Source organism: Phaenicophaeus curvirostris, chromosome 10, assembly GCF_032191515.1.
Source record: "Phaenicophaeus curvirostris isolate KB17595 chromosome 10, BPBGC_Pcur_1.0, whole genome shotgun sequence".
In the NCBI taxonomy this organism is placed as follows: Eukaryota; Metazoa; Chordata; class Aves; order Cuculiformes; family Cuculidae; genus Phaenicophaeus; species Phaenicophaeus curvirostris.
The window spans coordinates 7,291,051-7,312,254 of record NC_091401.1 but is presented as its reverse complement, the minus strand read 5'-3'; the positions used below and the strand labels follow the sequence as shown (position 1 = coordinate 7,312,254).

General features: G+C 37.5%; 1 protein-coding gene across 1 annotated transcript in view; it reads left to right on the top strand.

Moving 5' to 3' along the window:
* ATP13A3 (ATPase 13A3) overlaps positions 1-21,204 on the top strand; it is a 60,593-nt gene that overhangs the window by 32,822 nt on the left and 6,567 nt on the right. Inside the window, exons 9-31 of the mRNA XM_069865399.1 lie at positions 565-637; positions 1,397-1,528; positions 2,531-2,710; positions 4,280-4,437; positions 5,065-5,253; positions 6,174-6,235; positions 6,815-6,965; positions 7,421-7,537; positions 8,583-8,600; positions 8,695-8,848; positions 8,936-9,056; positions 10,185-10,309; positions 11,719-11,897; positions 12,349-12,471; positions 12,553-12,632; positions 13,303-13,345; positions 13,441-13,550; positions 14,383-14,479; positions 15,338-15,410; positions 16,218-16,395; positions 17,059-17,246; positions 17,691-17,779; positions 17,976-18,056. Coding sequence (XP_069721500.1) covers positions 565-637; positions 1,397-1,528; positions 2,531-2,710; positions 4,280-4,437; positions 5,065-5,253; positions 6,174-6,235; positions 6,815-6,965; positions 7,421-7,537; positions 8,583-8,600; positions 8,695-8,848; positions 8,936-9,056; positions 10,185-10,309; positions 11,719-11,897; positions 12,349-12,471; positions 12,553-12,632; positions 13,303-13,345; positions 13,441-13,550; positions 14,383-14,479; positions 15,338-15,410; positions 16,218-16,395; positions 17,059-17,246; positions 17,691-17,779; positions 17,976-18,056 — 2,721 coding nt within the window. The remainder of the gene's footprint in view (positions 1-564; positions 638-1,396; positions 1,529-2,530; positions 2,711-4,279; positions 4,438-5,064; positions 5,254-6,173; positions 6,236-6,814; positions 6,966-7,420; positions 7,538-8,582; positions 8,601-8,694; positions 8,849-8,935; positions 9,057-10,184; positions 10,310-11,718; positions 11,898-12,348; positions 12,472-12,552; positions 12,633-13,302; positions 13,346-13,440; positions 13,551-14,382; positions 14,480-15,337; positions 15,411-16,217; positions 16,396-17,058; positions 17,247-17,690; positions 17,780-17,975; positions 18,057-21,204) is intronic.

Here is a 21,204-nt window from a genome sequence, read left to right as displayed (position 1 = left end):
ACAGAAACACTAACTCACTTGAGTAAAACCCAAACACAAGCGTATATACCAAGTTATATTGACAGTAGTAATTCCATCTTGCATTGTTTCCTTCCTTTTGAAAAAGTCTAACGGAATTGAGCACTAGCCAAACATGTGGAATGTTGAATTGCTGATACATTTTTCTCTGTACTTAGCTGTAGCTGATGGAAATTGAAGTAGTAATTATCCTTAAATCGCAGTCTCTGAATTCAGACCAGAGACAAATCTTTTACCTTAATCCAAATTCATACAACTACTGCAGTTTTTGTTTATGTGAAACCAAGTGCTTTGATAACATTTTGTGTGGCAGTGTGTATTTGCCTCCAGAATGCTCTTAAAAGTAGGAACCTTTACAGGTTGATACACTCAAACTTTATTTCCCCGTAAGTTTCCTAAGCAATGTTTAAGAGAAAGCTATGAGTAACACTTCATTGTAAAAGAATGTTAGTAAAGAATCTCATCATTTCTACTTGTAGAGATAGAATGTGGATTTAGAAGATGTCAAGCTGTGCTTTTAAATAAGCTCCTTTCTCTGTTTTGCAGCAATATGTTATGTTACACGACATGGTAGCAGCTCACAGCATTGTCAGGGTTTCTGTCTGCAGAGGAAACCAAGGTAAATTTCACAAGCAGTTTGGAAAGTTGAGTTTAAATTGTTCATTTTGTGTGAATGTAAAGTTAGTGTGTGTCTGTCCTTTCTCTGACAGCTTGAAATGCTTGCATTTCTTAGTGAAACTGCATAGGAAAAGGAGAAGGTTCAAAGGGGTATTTAGGTAGAATAATCATCTGTTCAGGGTTATCCTCCTAGATGGTAATTTTAGTGAGTATCAGTTTTCTTCTAGATTAGGTGCTTGTCCTATTCCTGTGCGGCATTATCTGACACTCCACAAATGTAACTCTCTCTGTAGTTTTCTGCTTGATTTAGAGATGTGTATGTGTTGAGTTTCCATCATGTTTTATTACCCAACAGGGGCTGTGAATTGATTTCTGGACTCTTGTGCATTTGGATACTACAGTAGTTGAAGATGGTTAGGTTGTGGTGTGTGATATTGTTTTATAAGACAAGCGTTTGTGTTGGACTTGTGTCTTTATACTGGAGTTATAGTGTAGTTTATTGTTACTGTCTTTTGTACTAGCTTAATTCCTTTCATTCGTTGTTTTGAACTATATCCATGTGCTCTGGAGTTTAACGTGTGATGGAATTTGTTTTATCAATGGCTTTTTCTGTATCTTTTAAAAAACCTTCCATAATGCTGTTAACAAAATAGATTATAATCTTAATTGTTGCCACCTGGGTCTTAGTTGTGAGGATCTTTATCAGGTTTTGTAGATGGTGGCTATTTTCAGGTAAACTTGTTTATGTTTTAACACTCAGAAATAGAAGAAATCCTTTCCACCGACCTTGTGCCTGGAGATATCATGTTGATTCCATCTAATGGGACAATTATGCCCTGTGATGCAGTACTTCTCAGCGGTACTTGCATTGTAAATGAAAGTATGTTAACAGGTAAAGTAAACTTGATACAGTTTTATGTGGCTGAATGTATTGGTTTATACCTGTGTGCGTGCTTCACTTGTGGCATGTTCCAGCAGAAGTGGATATGCTCGAAATGTGTATGTTCTTGCAATTACCTGTCCTTCCAAGTACTTAGGTGCCTGTGTTTGGCTTATCTGCAACAACTATCTGGTGTTGCTTGGAAACTCCAAAAATGGGTGATGTTTTCTTGTTGAAAAGTGTTCTTCTTGATGATTTGTCTTCCTGCCTCTTCATATGGTGTTCTCAGTGCAGATTCTGCTCTTCAGAAATTTTTTTGCTTAAACTTTTTAGCCGCTTCCAAGAATGCAGATAGAGTAGAATGTTCTGCTGTGTTTAAAAACAGAAATTATCTCAAGCTGTTACTCCGTACACTGAAACTAGGGAGCTGATATATTAGAAGGACAGCTTCAGTGAGTAGGGTGGACTTTTTCATGTTCCTATATTCCTATTTTTTGTTATCTGTCCAAACTAGCAGCATTTAAAAAGTTGTAGTTCAGAGACTGTTTCATCTTGTTCAGTTCTTTGAATACAGTTGAGTCTCCTGCCACTGCTAAACAACGAGGAAAACTGATTGCAGCCCTAGCTTGAGTGTACTCATTCACCAAAGGAGCTGAGCATAATTTTCTTCAGGTTCTAGTTTTTCTGAATAAAGATGGGGTGATGCCTTGCAGCAGGAGAAGGAAGCTTGTCTTGTTTTCTTTCACTGAACTGTATTTTACACTTATCTGATCTGAAGTAAGAGGCATGGTAGCTGTATGGTTAATAACAGAGTTAAATAGGATTTGGATAAGGAATCTGATGAGCCAGGGTTAGTAAGTAAGAGACTGCCTAATAACGTGCTGAAAGGAAGATGACTTCTTCGTAAGTCTGCTTCTGTGCTGATGAACTGAGATTAGGTTGTTCTTGAAGTTGTGAAGGAAAAAAATGTCTGTTCTTACTGGAACTTGCTTATAGACTCTTTTTCCATTTAAGGTGAAAGTGTTCCTGTCACGAAGATTAATCTGCCAAATCCTTCAGAATATCCAAAAGCAATGGGAGATGAAATATACAGTCCAGAAGTGCATAAACGGCATACTTTGTTCTGTGGAACCAATGTCATTCAAACACGTTTTTATACTGGAGAACTGGTCAAAGCTCTAGTAGTGAGAACAGGTATTAAGTTTATCACCTGTTAATGCGCTATTTGCTTTTGTAGGTGTATATTAACTGATACTTTGGAACATTGTGTTGAATGTTGGTAAGCTTGGATAAATGACTATACCCCACATAAATGTCTTATAACAGTAATAGAATTGATGACCTGGAGAGCATTGATTGGCAAGCAAGAAAGTGAATAAATCTTTAGTATCAATTTGAAAGTTACCTGAATGCATTTTCAAGTCCTTTAGATGTTTTTTACTGTGCATTGGTTGAATATGTGGATATACCTCTCTGAAAAGGTTTGCCGTAGCATCAGGTTGGGTGGGTAGCAGGCAACAGCTGGTTTAAGTGGAACCATTGGCAGTGTTGAATGTGTTTCTTTGCCTATAGTTTTGTAACTGCAAAGAATACAAACCTGGTAACTTTTGAGAACAGAAACATTCTCTGAAGCTAACTGTATGTTCTCTGTGTTCTCAACACACTAAATGAGGTTTTCATTTATTCTTTTACCCTGGTGTATTCTAGCTTATGTGGCTACAGAACCTTCTGCAAAGCCATTAAAAAAGATCAAGAATATTTCTGAATTTATTTTTTTTTACTGCTGTGTCAAATTACAAAGCATTCATGACTAAATGCTCAAGTATTTAGTGTGACGTGCTGAACTTCTCTGAACGGGCCCATAATTTGTATTCTGTAGCAGCAAATTCAGTCTGGAGGCTTCATGCCTTATTCCTCTTGTGGTGAACTCATCCTCTTTAAGACTGAGGCAATAGCTGCTTCATGTTGGTAGAATCTTGTATGCCAAGCACCACTGTGGAAGACTTATCCTTTGGTCTAATGGATGACAGACTGAGAAGCTGACAAGGAGCTGTCAGTAACGCCAGCAGACCTGACGTTGATATTGAGATTGTAGTAACAGACTTTGAAGCCTAAACAGATTTAAAATGTTTCGGGCATTCAAAATTGAGCACTGGTGTGGGCCTCTTCACGTGTTGAGGCAAAGGTTTAAGGATGATCTCAGGGTATCTATTGGTTGTCCAACTCTGAGGCCTTTAGAAGTCTATCTAGTCTGCTAGTTTAGGTGTCAAAATGGGATCAAGAGGTGGGTTTCTCCAAAATATAACTCTGTACACTGTGTTTCTTTTCTGAATCTTTCTTTCTGGCTGTCAAGGGAACTTTCAGAAACCTGCCATTTAAATACCTATGGTTGGACTCTATGAATAACTTAATTTTTAATTAGGCAACCAATAAATATACCCACTAGCTCTTGCAGTGTGAGCGACAAAAAGCAGCACAACAAACTCTTCTAGGCCAAACCATTTGAGGATTTACTGCTTCTATAGAAGAGGTGTTCATTTGCATCAGCCGAATGCCCTTGCCGAAGGAGAGGAGCACTTAGTATCATGTACACATACATTTTTTTAAGCACCTTAATTAAGTATTGCAAAACATCTGTTACTGTATATTGAGAAACAGTCTTAATGAAATGAGTAGCTTGAGGGTTTCATTGAGGTTTTTAATATATTTGAATAGCTTTGCGCTTGTTTATACTTTTAATAACTTACTCCTTTTTGTTTCTAGGTTTTAGTACTGCTAAAGGACAGCTTGTTCGTTCCATACTATATCCAAAGCCAACTGATTTTAAACTCTACAGAGATGCCTATTTGTTTCTCCTGTCTCTGGTAGTGGTGGCAGGCATTGGGTTTCTTTACACGGTTGTCAATAGCATCTTAAATGAGGTATGTTTTCATTTCTGGTCCAGAACCACCTTATTTTAGGAAGGGCTTGATCATGATTTCCAGCGCACTTCAGTTGATGGAAACAATTCGACTTTAAGCAAAAAATTATTTCATTTTTTTTCCGTAGAATGAGAAAGACAAGTTTGAGAACAAATTTTGGCAGAAAAGCAGAATTTGAGTATATTACAGTGAAGTTTGGGTTTACTTGAATTTCTACTGAGCCAGTTACTAGACTTTTATCTTTGTTACATGCAAGATTACCACCTGATTGATATTCAGTTGGAAGAAAAATGATATAGCACATTTAAAGCGTGCTGCAGGCAAAAAAACCCGATAACCTGATAACTGTAATATTTTTCTCTTCAAAAATTTTGCATTGTTCAGTTACTGTTTTAAAGTAATATATTTACAAGGGAAGGAGTGAAAACTTCAAGTTATGCACTGTGGGTAATTTAGGACTGGATTCTCAGGGTTGCTGATGGTGGGTGCAGGTTGTACGAGGTTTCTGGGCAGTCCAGAACATGCTGTACTGGATTTTGCTTTTGGTAACAGTGGTGTAACTCTTCAGTGGGGTAGTGAATCTTTAAGTAGTGAGGTCTTGTTTATTAACTCTGACCTTTATTGCAGGTTCCAGCTCATACCATCATCATCGAGTCTCTTGACATTATCACTATCACGGTTCCCCCAGCCCTCCCTGCTGCCATGACTGCTGGCATCGTTTATGCACAAAGAAGGTTGAAAAAAATTGGCATCTTCTGCATTAGCCCACAAAGGATAAATATTTGTGGCCAGCTGAATCTTGTGTGTTTTGATAAGGTAAGGTGGATTTTGAAACTTTGTATTTCCCTCTGGAGCGACATTGTATTATGAATGTGAATTTGTATAGACTAGCAGCTACAGGAAAATTCATTACTTTTCTATAAATTAGATTGGTTTTGTCCTGTTAGCTTCCAGGTATTCAGTGTTTACCACCTGCTAACTCAATTTAGTCTGCTCTATGAAGTTGTTATAATACAGAGCTGCTTTCTTATCTCAAGGCTCCCAAGTCCTAACTTATTACTGGCACCCCAGAATGAGAGAGTTGGGGACTATTAAGAGTTTTATTTTAGTACGCAGGCTTCTGGGAAATTGAACTATGCAGTCAGACTTGTTTATGATTTTCCTTAATTTCAATGAAAAGCCAAACCAGGGTATTCTGTTATTCCTTAACAGAAACGTGAGTGAAAGACAGTAATGTCACTAGCCAGAATCCCTTGTTTTTACCTAAATCTTAAATAAAATTTATTTTCCTGCTTAGATTTTTATCTAAAACTCTTAAGTATTTACACTAGATTAATTATTTCCCTTGTAAGTATATTCCTGTTAATGTTTCAGTATTACTTTCTTACATAGCTAAGGGTTTAGTACCTGTTTTCTGTTGCCCCCAGCCCTTGAATATGGAGCTGCTGAGCTATTGTCTTTGTATTTTAAGGCTCTGTATCACTTGTCCTGTCTCCAAGGAGGGGTATGATTGCTTTGAATGTTTTTTAGATTTATTTCAGAGTTGTAACGAGGTTACTAGCAAAAAACAAGGCGAGATACTGTATTTCCTGTCATGAAGTCTTGATTTTTAAATTAAAACAAAGTACAATATAGTGTTCAGATGTAATTTGGTTAATTATCTTTTAATTTTTTGCTTTACTGGATGATAACTTGTTTCTGAAGGCTTTTTCTTCTTGCCTTGGTTTATTTTGCAGACTGGCACGCTTACTGAGGATGGCTTGGATCTTTGGGGAATTCAACGGGTGGAAAATGCTCGGTAAGGATAAGCTCCGAGCTGACAGCAAATACGATAGTTGTGCTTCAACAGCTTCAGCAGAATAGAATAGAAAATGCAATGTGAGCTCATGTATGTCTGCATTTCTGTAACGAGCTGTAAGAATGCAACTGAAAATATGGTTTGGATATAATGAAAGTTGTAACTCTCTTATGAGGCTGAGGTGGAAGTTAATTTGTTTGACCTCATTAGGTTCATACTGCAGAAATGATGCAGTTAAACTATAACATGTTTCTTTAATCCTGTCTCTGTAAGTGGTGGCTTTTTGGGCTGCTAAAATGAATTAGCTTAGCTAATTGAGTTAAGTTCAAAGTGATAAGAGGCCTCTGTAAGAGGAATCAAACTAGGCATTGAATTAAGAGAAGATTTTTAAGGAGGCAGAAGTTGTGACTTTTTCTGAAGATTCCCGCCCAGGAACTTAATCTGTTTTCTGTCATGTGTGAAAATACAAGTGAAGAGACTCATGCAGTCAATTTTCTTCTGGTAATCTAAACAAACCTTTTGAATTGGCTCATAATAAATAATTATAGTGCTAAGTATGTTATTACTTCATTGTTTTAGTTTCCTTTTGCCGGAAGAGAGGGCTTGCAGTGAGAGCTTGCTGAAGTCTGAGTTTGTTGCTTGCATGGCAACTTGTCATTCCCTTACAAAAATTGAAGGGGTGCTTTCTGGGGATCCACTTGATTTGAAGATGTTTGAAGCAATAGGATGGGTAAGTGTTTATTTCAAGAGAAGCAATGCTTTTTAAGATCAGTAATCTGAAATTTCCTCTGTGTTACGTACAAGATAAGATGTACTATTGCAAGCTGTAACTACAAAACGATGGGCTTTTGACAATGCCTTTGTGTCAAAGGAAGTCGTAATATGAAAATGTTCCTAAAATATGTTCCGTGCAACAATTCATAGAAGTGAAAGAATCTGAAGAGCTAATTTACTGCTTTCTGTTGTGCATGGCAAGGTTTCAATGCATATAGTAAACATGTAAAATAGCTAAGTGGCTCTTAAGTTAGCTGCTAAATTAAGAACCTTGATTCTCACAGCAAATCTTGTTTAGAAAGTCCATTGCAACTTGGGCTGACTCTGAAGCCTTTATTTTTCTCTGAAAATTATATTATGAGAAAATAAAAGTTAGTGAATATATAAATTAGTTGATTATTTTTAACATAGATTTTAGAAGAAGCAACTGAAGAGGAAACAGCCCTTCATAATCGAATCATGCCGACAGTGGTTCGACCTTCAAAACATCTTTTCCCAGAATCCAAGCAAGCAACAGATCAAGAAATGGTATAAACATTCAGAGTAATTCTTTGAGTTAAAGCAATCCTTTGTGTTAAACAAATACACTTTACTGTGTGCTGTGATTCTGGCTGACATAATTCAGTTGGAATGTTAGACTGTGTGGGTTTTGATGGCAAAGGTGGAGAAGATACGTTTAATCTGTTGTGTTTCAGTATGTGCCATTTTTAAAGTGAGCAAACTGATTGCCAGCACTATTACCATTACCAGACTGGTTATAAAGTGCTGTACTGCTTTTCAAGCCCATGCATTTTAATATTAGTGTTATTACCAAGTTCTTATTGTGGTGATTAATTGTTTAGCTGTGCTCACCTTGCAGTTTCAGTTGAAACAATTGTTTGGTAATGTCGCTGCATGGTATGGAATTCTTGCCACTGTTGTCCCCGAGAGATATAAGTTTTAACTATGTGCAGAGTTAAAAATAAAATGTACTTGGCAGGTTTAAATTTTCTTCTCTCTGCATTTTGAAGTGATTTTCTTTAACAGGAGGGGAAATACAAGTGTGTGACTGCATACCCAGATTATCATACAGCAAAGTAGCGGAAGGGTACAGTGGGTTGGTTCCTCTATACTAGTATTATTATACAGTGAATAGTAGTACCTTTTTTGTTGTTCAGAACTCAGGGTACATGCACAGCAGTAAGTACTGTGCAGTACTTGACAGGGGAGCATTCTTAAAACTTATAACATGATTTTATTTGGATATAATTAATAATCGTGGCCTCATTGTGAAATTCCATAGTATTTTAGTGGTTTACATAGGCTAAACAGACGGAGATGGGTCCATGAAAGGTCTTGTAAATTCCACTCAAGAAATCAAGCTCTAATATTCTACTGTGCTCACATAGAGGGTAGGATGCTAAACTGATGCAGCATATTTATGTTTAGCTTTTATGAAATCCATTACAAATATAATGTGACTTTGTTGAGAATTCTGTCTTGCTTCATTTACTGGTTTATGCTGAAATTGTAGATAAAAAATACTTAAAAAATAATATTTCCAGTAAATGTGGGTTTTTTTCTCTTTTTTTAGGAGCTATTTGAGCTTTCGGTAAGTATGCTTTTTCAATTAACCATGTAGCTTTTTCCAGAATGTATGTAGATGTAACGCATTTCTTCCTTTCCTTTCTTGTGGTGTGACACAGACTGGTTATGAGATTGGAATTGTGCGCCAGTTCCCATTTTCTTCAGTTTTGCAACGTATGTGTGTAATAGCGAGGGTTCTAGGAGAGAAAAGAATGGATGCTTATATGAAAGGTGCCCCTGAAGTGATTGCCAGCTTATGTAAGCAGGAAACAGGTAAAGGAACAAGCTATTCTTTATTTCTTGTGTAGCTCAGCTGTAATATGAGTAATTTTAATAACTGTAAACTTGACCTTTTCAAAGTTCCTGTTGACTTTGAGTGTGTCCTGGAAGAATACACTAAGCAGGGATTCCGAGTTATTGCCCTTGCTCACAGAAAATTGGAGTCCAAGCTTACATGGCACAAAGTCCAGACTATTAATAGGTAAGAGTGACATCACTTTGTTAATAAGTAACAGGCTTTAAAAGCTTTATTATTTTTGTTTTAATCATTGAGTACTCTTCTTTAACTTTCTTCTGTCTTGAGATATGTAGTTCTGTGTTCTTTATTTATATCCTGGATAATATATAGAAATTTAAGATAAAGAGATTTCTCTGCAATAGTGTGAATTCTGAGGAACATCTTTAAGTTTGAAATGAACTGGGTTTTATAATGTTTAATTTATGATAACATGGCATTAAGCCCTCATCCAATTCTTTTGTTACTTGAAGATACAAGTGTCTTCTGTGTCTATTAAAGATAATGGCCCGTAGCGGCAACCAGTGCATGTTGGGTTTAGTTTCCTTGTTTGCTATAGACAGCAAATCCATTTTCTCATTGCAAAGCTTGTCAGACTGTTAATTACTTTTCAACTGGTCCTAGTTTTGTGGAAAATGCTATCTTTTCCATAGTATTTGAAAGCGTAGCATTGCCATGAAAATGCCAGCTTTAACCCTCTTCTGTTTTATCAGCTCTGTGTACAAGATGCTGTTTTTGCAAAACAGTACAAAACGGAGAAATTGTTTTGAAATTTCAGGTGTTAAAATTTACCAGAGCAGTAAAATACCCAAGCCCTGTAAATACACTGACTTTCATGTTAACCAAACCTAATTAGTTTTTGTACTTAATTAGCTACTATCTATTAACTTTATTAGCCTCGGTAACAAAATTTGGTAGCTTGAATGATAGGGTTCAGGTTATTTGGAAGTTAGAGATGTGAATTATAACCAAATCTTAAAATGTGACTTTGAAAGCAGTTTACTTCAGAGCATTTTTTCTAGAAATAACCTTTCCTTTGAGAATGTAATTTCTTCTAGAAAATTCTCGTGGAAGAAACTAAAACTTCTGCTTTAGAGGAAATGTTTTCTCATACTGGTTTTTGGCTAAAACAAGGGAAATTAGCGTAAATAGTTGTGAATAATGATATTAGGTTACTTTTTATAAAGTAAATTCTTCACTTTTTCTGGTTGAAAATAAACATTTCCCTTCTATAAACAGAAAATCGGGTTCTCTAAGCTATATCTAATGATTATAGTTCTTCAAATGTTCTCTTCCTTGCCTTTTTTTCTGCAGAGATGCTATTGAAAGCAACATGGATTTTATGGGGTTGATTATAATGCAAAACAAACTGAAGCAAGAAACCCCTGCTGTACTTGAAGATTTGCATAAAGCCAACATTCGCACTGTCATGGTTACAGGTTAGCATGTAAACTTTCCTACTCAAAAGATAAAATCCATCTCTCTTCGGTCTTACTTTGATTATAGTGTGTTAAATGTCTTCATCAATGATCTGGATGAAGGCATCGAGTGCACCCTTAGCAAGTTTGTGGACGACACTAAGCTGGGTGGAAGTGCCGATCTGCTGGAGGGTAGGGAGGCTCTGCAAAGGGATCTGGACAGGCTGGACCGCTGGGCAGAGTCCAATGGCATGAGCTTTAACAAGGCCAAATGCCGGGTCCTGCACTTGGGGCACAACAACCCTATGCAGTGCTACAGACTAGGAGGAAGTCTGTCTAGAAAGCTGCCTGGAGGAGAGGGACCTGGGGGTGTTGGTTGACAACCGACTGAATATGAGCCAGCAGTGTGCCCAGGTGGCCAAGAAGGCCAATGGCATCTTGGCTTGTATCAGAAACGGCGTGACCAGCAGGTCCAGGGAGGTTATCCTCCCTCTGTACTCGGCACTGGTGAGACCGCTCCTCGAATACTGTGTTCAGTTCTGGGCCCCTCACCGTAAGAAGGATGTTGAGGCTCTGGAACGAGTCCAGAGAAGGGCAACGAAGCTGGTGAGGGGGCTGGAGAACAGGCCTTATATCTGAAAGGACGTTGTAGAGAGGAGAGTGCTGGCCTCTTCTTCCAAGTGACAGGGGACAGGACAAGAGGGAATGGCCTCAAGCTCCGCCAGGGGAGGTTTAGGCTAGACGTCAGGAAAAAATTCTTTACAGAAAGGGTCATTGGGCACTGGCAGAGGCTGCCCAGGGAGGTGGTTGATTCACCTTCCCTGGAGGTGTTTAAGGCATGGGTGGATGAGGTGCTGAGGGATATGGTTTAGTGTTTGATGGGAACGGTTGGACTCGATGATCCGGTGGGTCTCTTCCAACCTGGTTATTCTGTGATTCTGTGATTCTGTGAAATAAAAATTTAGTGTCAGTAGTCTGGTATTGCACTATTTGCAGCAAAAGGGAAGTTTAGAAACTACTAGGAGAATATTCAGGCACCAATATTTTTTTCTGGGTGAAAGTTGCTTTGGTAAGTCAGAGATCAGAAACCAGTACAGGGATTAATTCTACTTTGTAGCTTCCTCTCATTAGTTCCATGCACAAGTTACTTTATATTGAATTGAAGCAGGAAAGACCTTGCAGGTCTTCCAAATCAGACTGAGTAGAAATCCTGGTCTAATCTTATGACTGACCCTGCTTTGAGCAGGAGGCTGGACTAGATGGCCTCCCCAGGGTCCCTAGCATTTTGAATTATATTAGGGTAAGTCACTTTGTTGGATGTGTTTTTAGTTTTAAAACTGCATTTGTTAGCTTTTCTCTTATTCGGAATATTGGTGTATGCTATTTATCCTTTTCTAACAGAAACCTTTTAAAATGTAATTGTTTAACAGGGGATAACATGTTAACTGCGATCTCTGTGGCCAGAGACTGTGGAATGATTCTACCTCAGGATAAGGTTATTATTGCTGAAGCACTACCTCCAAAGGATGGGCAGGCTGCCAGGATCAACTGGCATTATGCAGACACCCTCGCAAAATGCACTAGTTCATCACCAGCCATAAACTCAGAGGTAATATGAGCATTATTGTGCTCTTAGAGTGTAAGCAATTAGTTTTACTGCTGAGTTTCTTTCTTTTTGTCTTATTCTGTTAAGTAGCAAGTCTTCTACTAGATGTCAAATTAAAATTGATATACCAATTACCTTTCAGATCTTTAAATAACAGAGAGTAGTAAAACAGCCCAGGGAGCTAGTTTTAAAACTGTCATGCAACAATTGACATTTCAGTTGTGCAACGGGCAGTTTATCTGTGTTTCAATCTGTTACTAGTGCTCTAGCCTCTTGTAGTTGAAACATTAAGCCATATATCCTTATTACTCATCATACGAGGCTTTCTTCAAGTAACATTCTTAGAAACCTTCTAGTGTAGGATCTCCAGGAATACCCCTCAGATCATTAGCCTGAAATGACAAGTTATCTGTGTAAGTAAGCTAGAGCTAAACTGTTCAACTACTTTTGGTAGGATATTCCAGTTAAATTGGTCCATGAAAGCCTTGAGGATCTCCAGATGACCAAATACCATTTTGCAATGAATGGAAAGTCATTTGCAGTGATTTTGGAGCATTTTCAGGACCTGGTACCCAAGGTGAGCGTTTTACTTGAATGTGTGGACTTTTGATGATGAAGACTTTACTATGTGAGCATTAAGAAATCTTCTCTCTTCCAGCTTGTTTTACATGGCACTGTATTTGCTCGCATGGCACCTGATCAGAAAACTCAGTTGGTGGAAGCTTTACAAAATGTAGAGTAAGTATTTGCTTAAGTATAGAAAGCGGGAGGGTTGACGGTGTGTTTAGTATGATAGGAGAGAAAATTATGTATGCTACTAGCTGAGAAATGAAAAAGGCTGGGCTAATGTAACTTCTGTGAGTTGGTAGATCAGCCTGTTAACAGAGCAGGAATGAGAGCAGTACCATCTGCTGGCTAGTTGCGAAAGTTTCAGACTTTTCATCAAGTTACTAACGATGAATAGCTGAACTGGCTAACATATTTTATAAGTCTGGCTGCTTTCCTTAATAAACAAATCCATCAAATATGTTCTGTGTATCTAAGAAGCATTAAGGGGATGACTTCTGTTCACATATGGTCGATGTGCCACTCTTTGCTGGTGTTGGGATTTTGCAGTTTTACAAGATACTACAAAAGTTTTTCCCTACAGCAAAGATGCCTTAAACCAGCTTGGTATGATAGAGGGTTGATAGCCATTACTGGTTTCATTGACCTGCATAGGTCATGTTACTTTTCTGTCTACCTCCCTATACGTACAATGGCAACAGTAATTGCTTTCAGCTTAAACTACTCATTATTATGCAGACTCTGAATAAGTCAAATAATACAGACATATTTAATGAAATAAGCTGAATGGACTATGATTAGGGAATGATTCAGAATGCTGACATCTGTTTGGTTTTTATAGTTACTATGTGGGCATGTGTGGAGATGGAGCAAATGACTGTGGCGTAAGTATACTTTTATTTTCCATATAGAACTGTTTTGTTGAATTTTGCAGCTGACAGCAAGTTTTCAAATGTTCTGTTTCAACATTAACTGACAGGCGTTAAAGAGGGCCCATGGTGGTATATCTTTATCTGAACTTGAGGCTTCTGTGGCATCACCATTCACTTCCAGGACACCTAGTATTTCCTGCGTGCCAAAGCTGATCAGGTAATGCCACCTACTGCAAACTTAAATGTGTCTGTGTAACTCGTTTTGCATACCATATATTAGTATACGCTTGATGCTGTAAGAAGCCAGTTTGGTTTAAGAACAAGCCATACATATTTAGTAGTTCTCTTTTCTTTACTGAAGGTACTCTGCACAGTAGCTTGCCATAGCATGATTTAGTATTTTGTTATAAACTCCTTCGTCCATGTAAAGTTAATTTTGTAGAGTCTCGGTAAGCTTCTACATGTTAGTATTTAATTTGATGTCTTAGTGACTATGCTAGTTTTGATAAAGGCTGGATGTAATTGCAAGCAGCACCATACTGTAACTGCTCAGCACCATACAGATTTTCTAAATAGGGCTTGACCAATTTTTTTATTCCTGAATTGGAAGCTAGCTAATAATTTTGGATAAAAGTCAGCCAGAGAAGAATTTATTTAAGTCTTTGTGGACCTAGTGAAGTAATGCATAATCAGAGATCTCTCTGAAGATGGCAGCTCTGTGGCTGGCTGCATGTTCATTTAGTCCATGTAGTGAACTAGTGCTACATAGGTGCTTTTGCAAGCAGGCCATTTTAAAACCTCATATTGAAAAACTGCATAAAGTCCAAAGAACACCAGATTAAGGTGGTGGCTCAGTTCAGAAGGCATGCTCACAACTTTGATGTATTTGAAAGCATACGATTCTGACTCCTTTTTCTCTGTACGTCTCTAGCCTTATGTTCCTCAAAGGGTTTGCTGATGTGTTTAATTGCAGCTAACCTCTCGCTAAGCAGAATTTAACTACTTGCCCGGAAAGCTTTCTAGTTACATATTTGCACTTGTTTTGACAGGGAAGGCCGTGCTGCTTTAATAACTTCCTTCTGTGTATTTAAGTTCATGGCATTATACAGCATTATCCAGTACATCAGTGTTACTCTGCTATATTCTGTAAGTATTCTGTAAGTGCTTAAGTAGTGTAAATGTAAGTCAGAGATTTGAAAATATATAAATATATAATATAAATGTTGCAAGTCTTTGACTACAACACCTGCATTCTAAAAACTCTTTGGACTAGAAGTATTGTTAGTATATTTTGCCTTTTTTATATTAACTGCATGAAAAACACGGTAGTATCTGTTTAAAAAAGGCAATAACTAATGCCTGTGAATAGAAAGGCTCTGTAGAGGGAAGTCGAAATAAGCATATAAATGGAACAGAAATAGTCTTCAATTATTTAAATACTTTCAGCATTTTAAAATAACCTAACTTTAGATAAAGGACGATGCATTCCTTTTATGTAAGGATGGAAAGAGAGCAGCTTGCAAGAATTGAGATCAAAGTGGGGGGGGAAGTGGAGTATTACCTTTTAATATGATTAAATTCACAATATGGCATGTAGTAGAAATCCTGTATTTTAATTTGTATTCTGAGTAAGTAAATATTCTCAGTGCGAAGCATTAAAGGACCTTTGAGGGGGGAAATTTGGCAACTGTATAAGCGTGTAGTAAGATTACGGTATTTAGAGAACTGTGGGCCTAAGCTATTGTTTCCTTAATTTGTCAGATTCACTAAGTTTGTTTACAAAAAAATTTCAGTTACAAATAGCTTATGCATTTGAAACTGAAATTGTTTCATACCTTGATGGTTGAGAAATTAGTCTGTGAATTGTAGTGTACTCAAGACTCCTGCAAAGAGAACTGTCTTGTTTATAGAGTAAAACTTATATAATTAATGCTGTAGGAGTGTCACTAAGATGCTTCTTGATGTGAAGAAATTAGCAGTATTTCAACTGTGATTTCTGCCTAGATCCTGAGCAATTTGGGAGATTTCCAGTTTCTCTTCATTGATTTGGCAATCATTTTGGTGGTTGTCTTCACAAGTAAGTATTGTGCTGAATTACCACTGCTGGCTTCTAGGAAACACTTTGCTTGTTCAAATTTTCTTTAATATCTAATTAGAGATAGTTTGGAGTAAGCACAGGACATGCAGTTAAGGTGTTACAGCTACTATAGTATATTCATTCAAAAAAACCAAACCACTGAGTTAATTCATCTGAAGTTTGTACAAAAGGTGGGTTGCGGGCATGATCTTAAAATGGTTCTTCACAGTTCAGAAAGTCCTAAATATCTACTGATACGAAAAATCTGCTTTTGGAATCAAAACAGGAGTTGTTCCAATATAATCCCTCAAATGTTTTGATTTCTTGCATTTTAGTTGAACTTCTGTCCACAAAATGCGATACTCAAAAACTATTACCTAGTGAAGTATTTGGTTCCACATTTGAACCTAGCACTCAATTTACTGGCTAAGAGGAGAATTCCATTTTCATGTTTAATAGAAATTGCTTGTTTGAAGAAATGGCAGACCAAAACTGAGGAGACGAGCTGCAAGTCTTCTTGCCAGACAAAGGGAATTTGGCCAGACACTACTAATTCCTTAAGTCTCATGGCTTCTATTATTGTCCCCTGCTGTCCTGTACTCCTGGGGGTAACTGGCCTGTAGAAGGCACTGTGGCGTTATTGTAGTTTGTTATAATCTTTTCAGGGTAGACTCACATTTGCAGTTCTGGACTGATTTTTAAACTGATGTCATGAACAAGCAATTCTAATTCCACAGAATGTGAACAGGGTAGCTCTTGAAAACCATAATGATGTAATGCGTAATTTGTTTTTCTTTCTCCTTGCAGTGAGTCTGAACCCTGCTTGGAAGGAGCTTGTTGCGCGAAGGCCTCCATCAGGTCTTATCTCAGGTCCACTACTGTGTTCCGTTCTGTCTCAGATCATCATCTGCCTTGCTTTCCAAACCTTTGGGTTTTTTTGGGTAAAACAGCAGTCCTGGTATGAGCCTTGGACAATAGAATCTAAGTAAGTATTTCAAGTGGCTCCAGGAAAGATACAGTAATGCACTAACGATTGGAAAGATGTAGGCAATAATTGCTCCCCCTTTGGGGACTTTGTAAATAAAGCTTCTGTGTGGCAGCTTGTTACTCTGCTGATTTTTTTTTTGTGAAAAAGCATATAATGCATAGTGGTAACCCAATGGCTGAAATGCAGAAGTGGGTGAGAGCCAAACTATGGGTTGAAGAATCCTCAATTTTGGGACATCCCAGATCAAAATTTAAAAAGAATGGTTCAAACCTGTTTTAACTCTTCTATACTATAAAGTGTTGTTTTCCTGTTCCAGTAAATCAAATTAATATTTCTAATAATGAAGAGGTGTTTTAATCGTTTTTTTAGACTACCATGTTTTCTTACGTGTCACCAAAGTGTATCTAGAGTGACAGTACCTAAACGCTTCATATGGTGAACTTAGAAGCTTGAAGCATAAAAGAATTCAAAGCTCAAAATTAACAAAAATTGCTAGCTCTCAACTGCAGCTTTGAGTTATTTCTTCCTGCTTGTAATAGGTTTACAGTGATAGGCTCTTTTTACTACTGTAGCAATTTCTTCTGTCATTAGTTCTGTTAATAAGCAGGCCTTGTTTGCATCTTCTCCTTAACTCACTGATAAATGTTTTCTATGTTGTAGTGCATGTAATGTTTTGGATGCTACAAACGCCAGCTCTGCGCACCATGGGAACGAGACTCTTCACGATGAACATTACATTAAAAATTATGAAAACACAACTTTGTTTTTTATATCCAGCTTTCAGTACCTCATAGTGGCAATTGTCTTTTCTAAAGGAAAGCCCTTTAGACAACCATGCTACAAAAATTGTAAGTCCTTTCTTACTATAAACAGTTCCAACAAAACTCTGTGTGACTGTGCACTTGTTTATCCATGGCTTGCTTACAATTCCATTGTGCCATTTCAGCAGTTGCTGAAAGTGTTGCTAGAACATAGTACAATTGTCTTCTGATAATGACACAGAAATAGGGAAGTAATAAACTGTAACGGAGAAATTTGTGTTAATAGTTGCTTTGTTTGTAGAAGTATGTGTGCGTATGTTTCACCTAAACAAGTGAGCCAGTGAGAAGTTGAGTCTGGCCTTCTGTCTCTCTATGGCTGTCAGCACAAAGTGTATTGCCAAAATCTGTCTGGAAGGGGTTTAGAGGGAGAAGTAATTTCCAGGGAGTAACGAACCAATGATACGTGCAAAAACTGTCTAAAACTTTGACTGTGATATGATCTGATCAAAGTATTTTTTTCTTCTTTTACAGTTCTGTTTGTTATATCTGTGATAGTTCTTTACATCTTCATATTTTTCATCATGTTGCATCCTGTTGAATCTATTGACGAATTTCTTGAGGTAAGATTCAGCAAGATATGTAGGTGTCAGATCTTGCTAAGATAATTGACTGGCTGCCTGTTGGGCAAGCTTGACCCCTTTAGAGCTGTAACTTTACTTCTCTTTGTGGGGAAGGGAGAATTTATAAGTTTGAGCCTGTTTTGAATGTGTTTGCTTCATGTGTTTGTTGCTAACCTCTGGAAACGTTTTCTCACAGCTCGTGTGTGTGCCATATGAGTGGCGCCTAAGAATTCTCATCATTGTTATTCTCAATGCAATTGTGTCCGTGCTGACGGAGGTAAGAAATTCAAATGGAAAAAATGCTTGTCTGTTAAATGTGGTGTTTTTTTCCAGGGTGCATGTTTGTCTTCTGTCTGTAAGGTCTCTCTTCACAGCATGCCAGTGTAAGAGCCACTGTTTTCTTGTTAAGTTTGTGTTCCTAAAAATGTCTTTGTAGGTTAGATTTAAGATGTTGAGTTTTCCTGTGTTAAAAGCATAATTTTAAAATCTTTTTATTAACTAAAAAAAAGGGAAGGAAGTTGAGACTTAAATTATTTCAACTATTCCATAGGACAATAGTCTCCATATCTATTTGCTGTGTTAATTCAGTTCAGAATAACATAACGTAGTAAAGAACTATACAGAATCCTTATAGGAGCCCACCTTCATTCAGTTGAATTATACACATAGCTTACTGTTCCGAATTATGCAGGTCTATATAACTTTCATGGAATCTGACTCAAGTGGAGAAGTAGAGATGTTTGTGCAGATCTGCTTTTTCCAGCCCTGAGCTTATCCAAAACTAGTCACTCTGGATATTGACCTCTTCTGCTGTAATTCCAGAGTTAATGTGGGCAGAAACATGCCCTACCTTTCATCCAGAGATGCTTGTGTTGTTTCCAAAGATCAAAGTTTGACAGATGCATCTTCCAGAAAGAGTCTAGGTTCAAAGCCAGTCATTTATTCCTTTGGTTCATCCTTCTCCCTGTTAAATTGATGCCTTATTTCCAACCTGAATACATTTGACTTCTGGTTGTAGCCATTAGTCACTTTTTCTCCTGCAAGATTAAAAAGCCTTTCAACATTATCTAGCGCTTGCACGCTGCAATTATCTATTTTTACTATATAACATTTTCTGCAGCTTCTAGTCAGTATTTCCATTACTACGAGTGGTATTGCTATCAAGGTAACCAGCATAATGTTTGCTTGGATTGTACCCTTTTTGGCCTTTGAAGATTACCACAGCATTAGTATTCTTTCCAGCTGACTAGTTTTCTCGCTTTTATTTATGGCTTAGAAGAAGTAAAATCAACCAAAGTTGGTTTTGGATACTTTAATCAAAATTATCAAGGCTTTGTGTTCAAAATGTTGTTCCAAATAAAAGTTGCAATAAATGCTATTATGTTGCTGCCTATTGGAACATGTTTTTTAGTGGGTTTGCGTGACAGGTGATAACTTTCTTTTCCAAAACATGTCAGCAAGTACTAATATTTTTGACCTTTGCCTTGTTGTTAACAAGTTGATCCTTTCCTAAAGATCCTTTGCTTTTCTTACATTGTCCTATATTTACTCTAACTCTGCTTGTGATGTTTTCCTTTATGCCCTTTAATTTGTACCGCTAAACTCTTACTAGGTTCTTTTGCCTCCTTTTTAATTTGTTAAAAGTTAAATTTCATGTAAATAACTCTATTTGCTACTGAAACAAAATAGCTATTCTGAAGCTGCAGATTCGCAGCTTTTTTGTCTTCCAGTAAATTTAAAACAAACCTCGTAGACAGAAATATTTTTTTCCCTGTTTACTTTTTCTAGTCAGTTTTGACGTTTTTATTACCATCTCTAGGAAATCAGCTTTTTTGAAGCACTAACGTTATTCCTTGGAATTGAGCTTTGTGTTGATACATGGAGTGTAAATAGATGGTGATCACAGTTTGTAGTCCAGTGCTAAATATTACTGAGGGAAATAAACTTCTTCTGAAAAACTACTTTGTTCTGCAGGCAATCTTTATAACTTTTATCCAGTCTGGTGATGCTCCTGTTCTGGAAGTGTAAAGGCTCCAGCAGAAAGTCTGTATAATGTGTCAATTCTTCTACCAGCATGTGCCTCTTGAGGACAAAGGATTCTCTGCTGGCTTAAATGTTCAAAAGTTTCTACTCCTAGGCCTTGTTGGTTTATACTAAGTGTAACCAAACTGATATAATTACTGTAGAGCATTGGTTTTCACCCAGTATTTCAAACTCCACTCTTTCCTATGCAAGCATCTTTCAACATTTTGGTCACTTAATTGTCCTTATCAAAATTGGTAGGATGATATGTCGCATTCCTTTTAAACAGACTTTCCTATTCATCTTGTTGCCTATACTTTAACACTGGAATAAAACTATCTGTAGGATTTAGTTTTCTTGACATTGATTGTTTGGGACGTTCAGCTTTGACTTAAAACCTGTCTCTTCCACTGTCACTATTAGTTGGGTGCTCTGCTTAGAGAGAAGTTGGTCTTACTGTATAGCAGGTGTCCAACAGTGGCACTGTCTAGTGATCCTCAAATCCCAAACCTTGTTTTATGACATACACTTCACCTTTCATAACTTCACCTTGCTTTTCTCTCACCTTTAGAACTCTGCTGGTATTACTCTAGGCTCCTTGAAGCCTTTTCATGTGATGCCAACTCGTTGAGTCCAGTGTATTGTACAGAAATTGCTGCTTCATTCCTTCACTTCTAGTGTAGCTCATTGCCTTTCTTGTGTGCCTGGCTGGATTTTCTGCTCACTACATTTTTCATTACTCAGTTACTGGGTACCACATTTCATATTCTGAGTATCTGAGAAAAGCTGCTGGTAGCATCTCCTTTATTTCCGGGTACTCTGTGTGTATATCACCTATAACTTGTTCTACTGAGGCTAATCCCTCAGCAATTGCCTCTTTAAGTGTCTTATCATTATGAGACATATGAAGGATTGGATTTGTCTTTTGTCACAGTTGCCAGTTTGACACTTGTGTCACACCGTGCTCGTGTCATTACTTCATTGCTTCTACAACAGGAATGGTTTGTCTGTGGTTGTCCCAAGTGTTTTCTGAAACACCATGTAAAGCTTTTGCTGCTTCCATGTGGGTGCCAGACTAGGTTCACAAAGCACGCATAGTTCTACCAGATGATAGAAAATATTGCACAACTAAAGCAGATCCTAGCAGATGTTCCTCCTTACCCCTCATGCCTTGTATAGACTTACTTAAACCAGACTGGATTAGAAATGAACGTCTAACAAGCTGAAGATTTGTTGGCAAATGCCTTATAAACGCATTAGAAAATTCTGGAGTATTATAGGATCATAAGCATTATGAAATCTACTATAAAAGTGTGGCTCATCAGCTCTCCTTTTTGTGATGGCAGAGTTTAGTCAGATGTTAGAAACGGACTCTGCCCAAAGACCAGAGTTGTGGGCGTAAG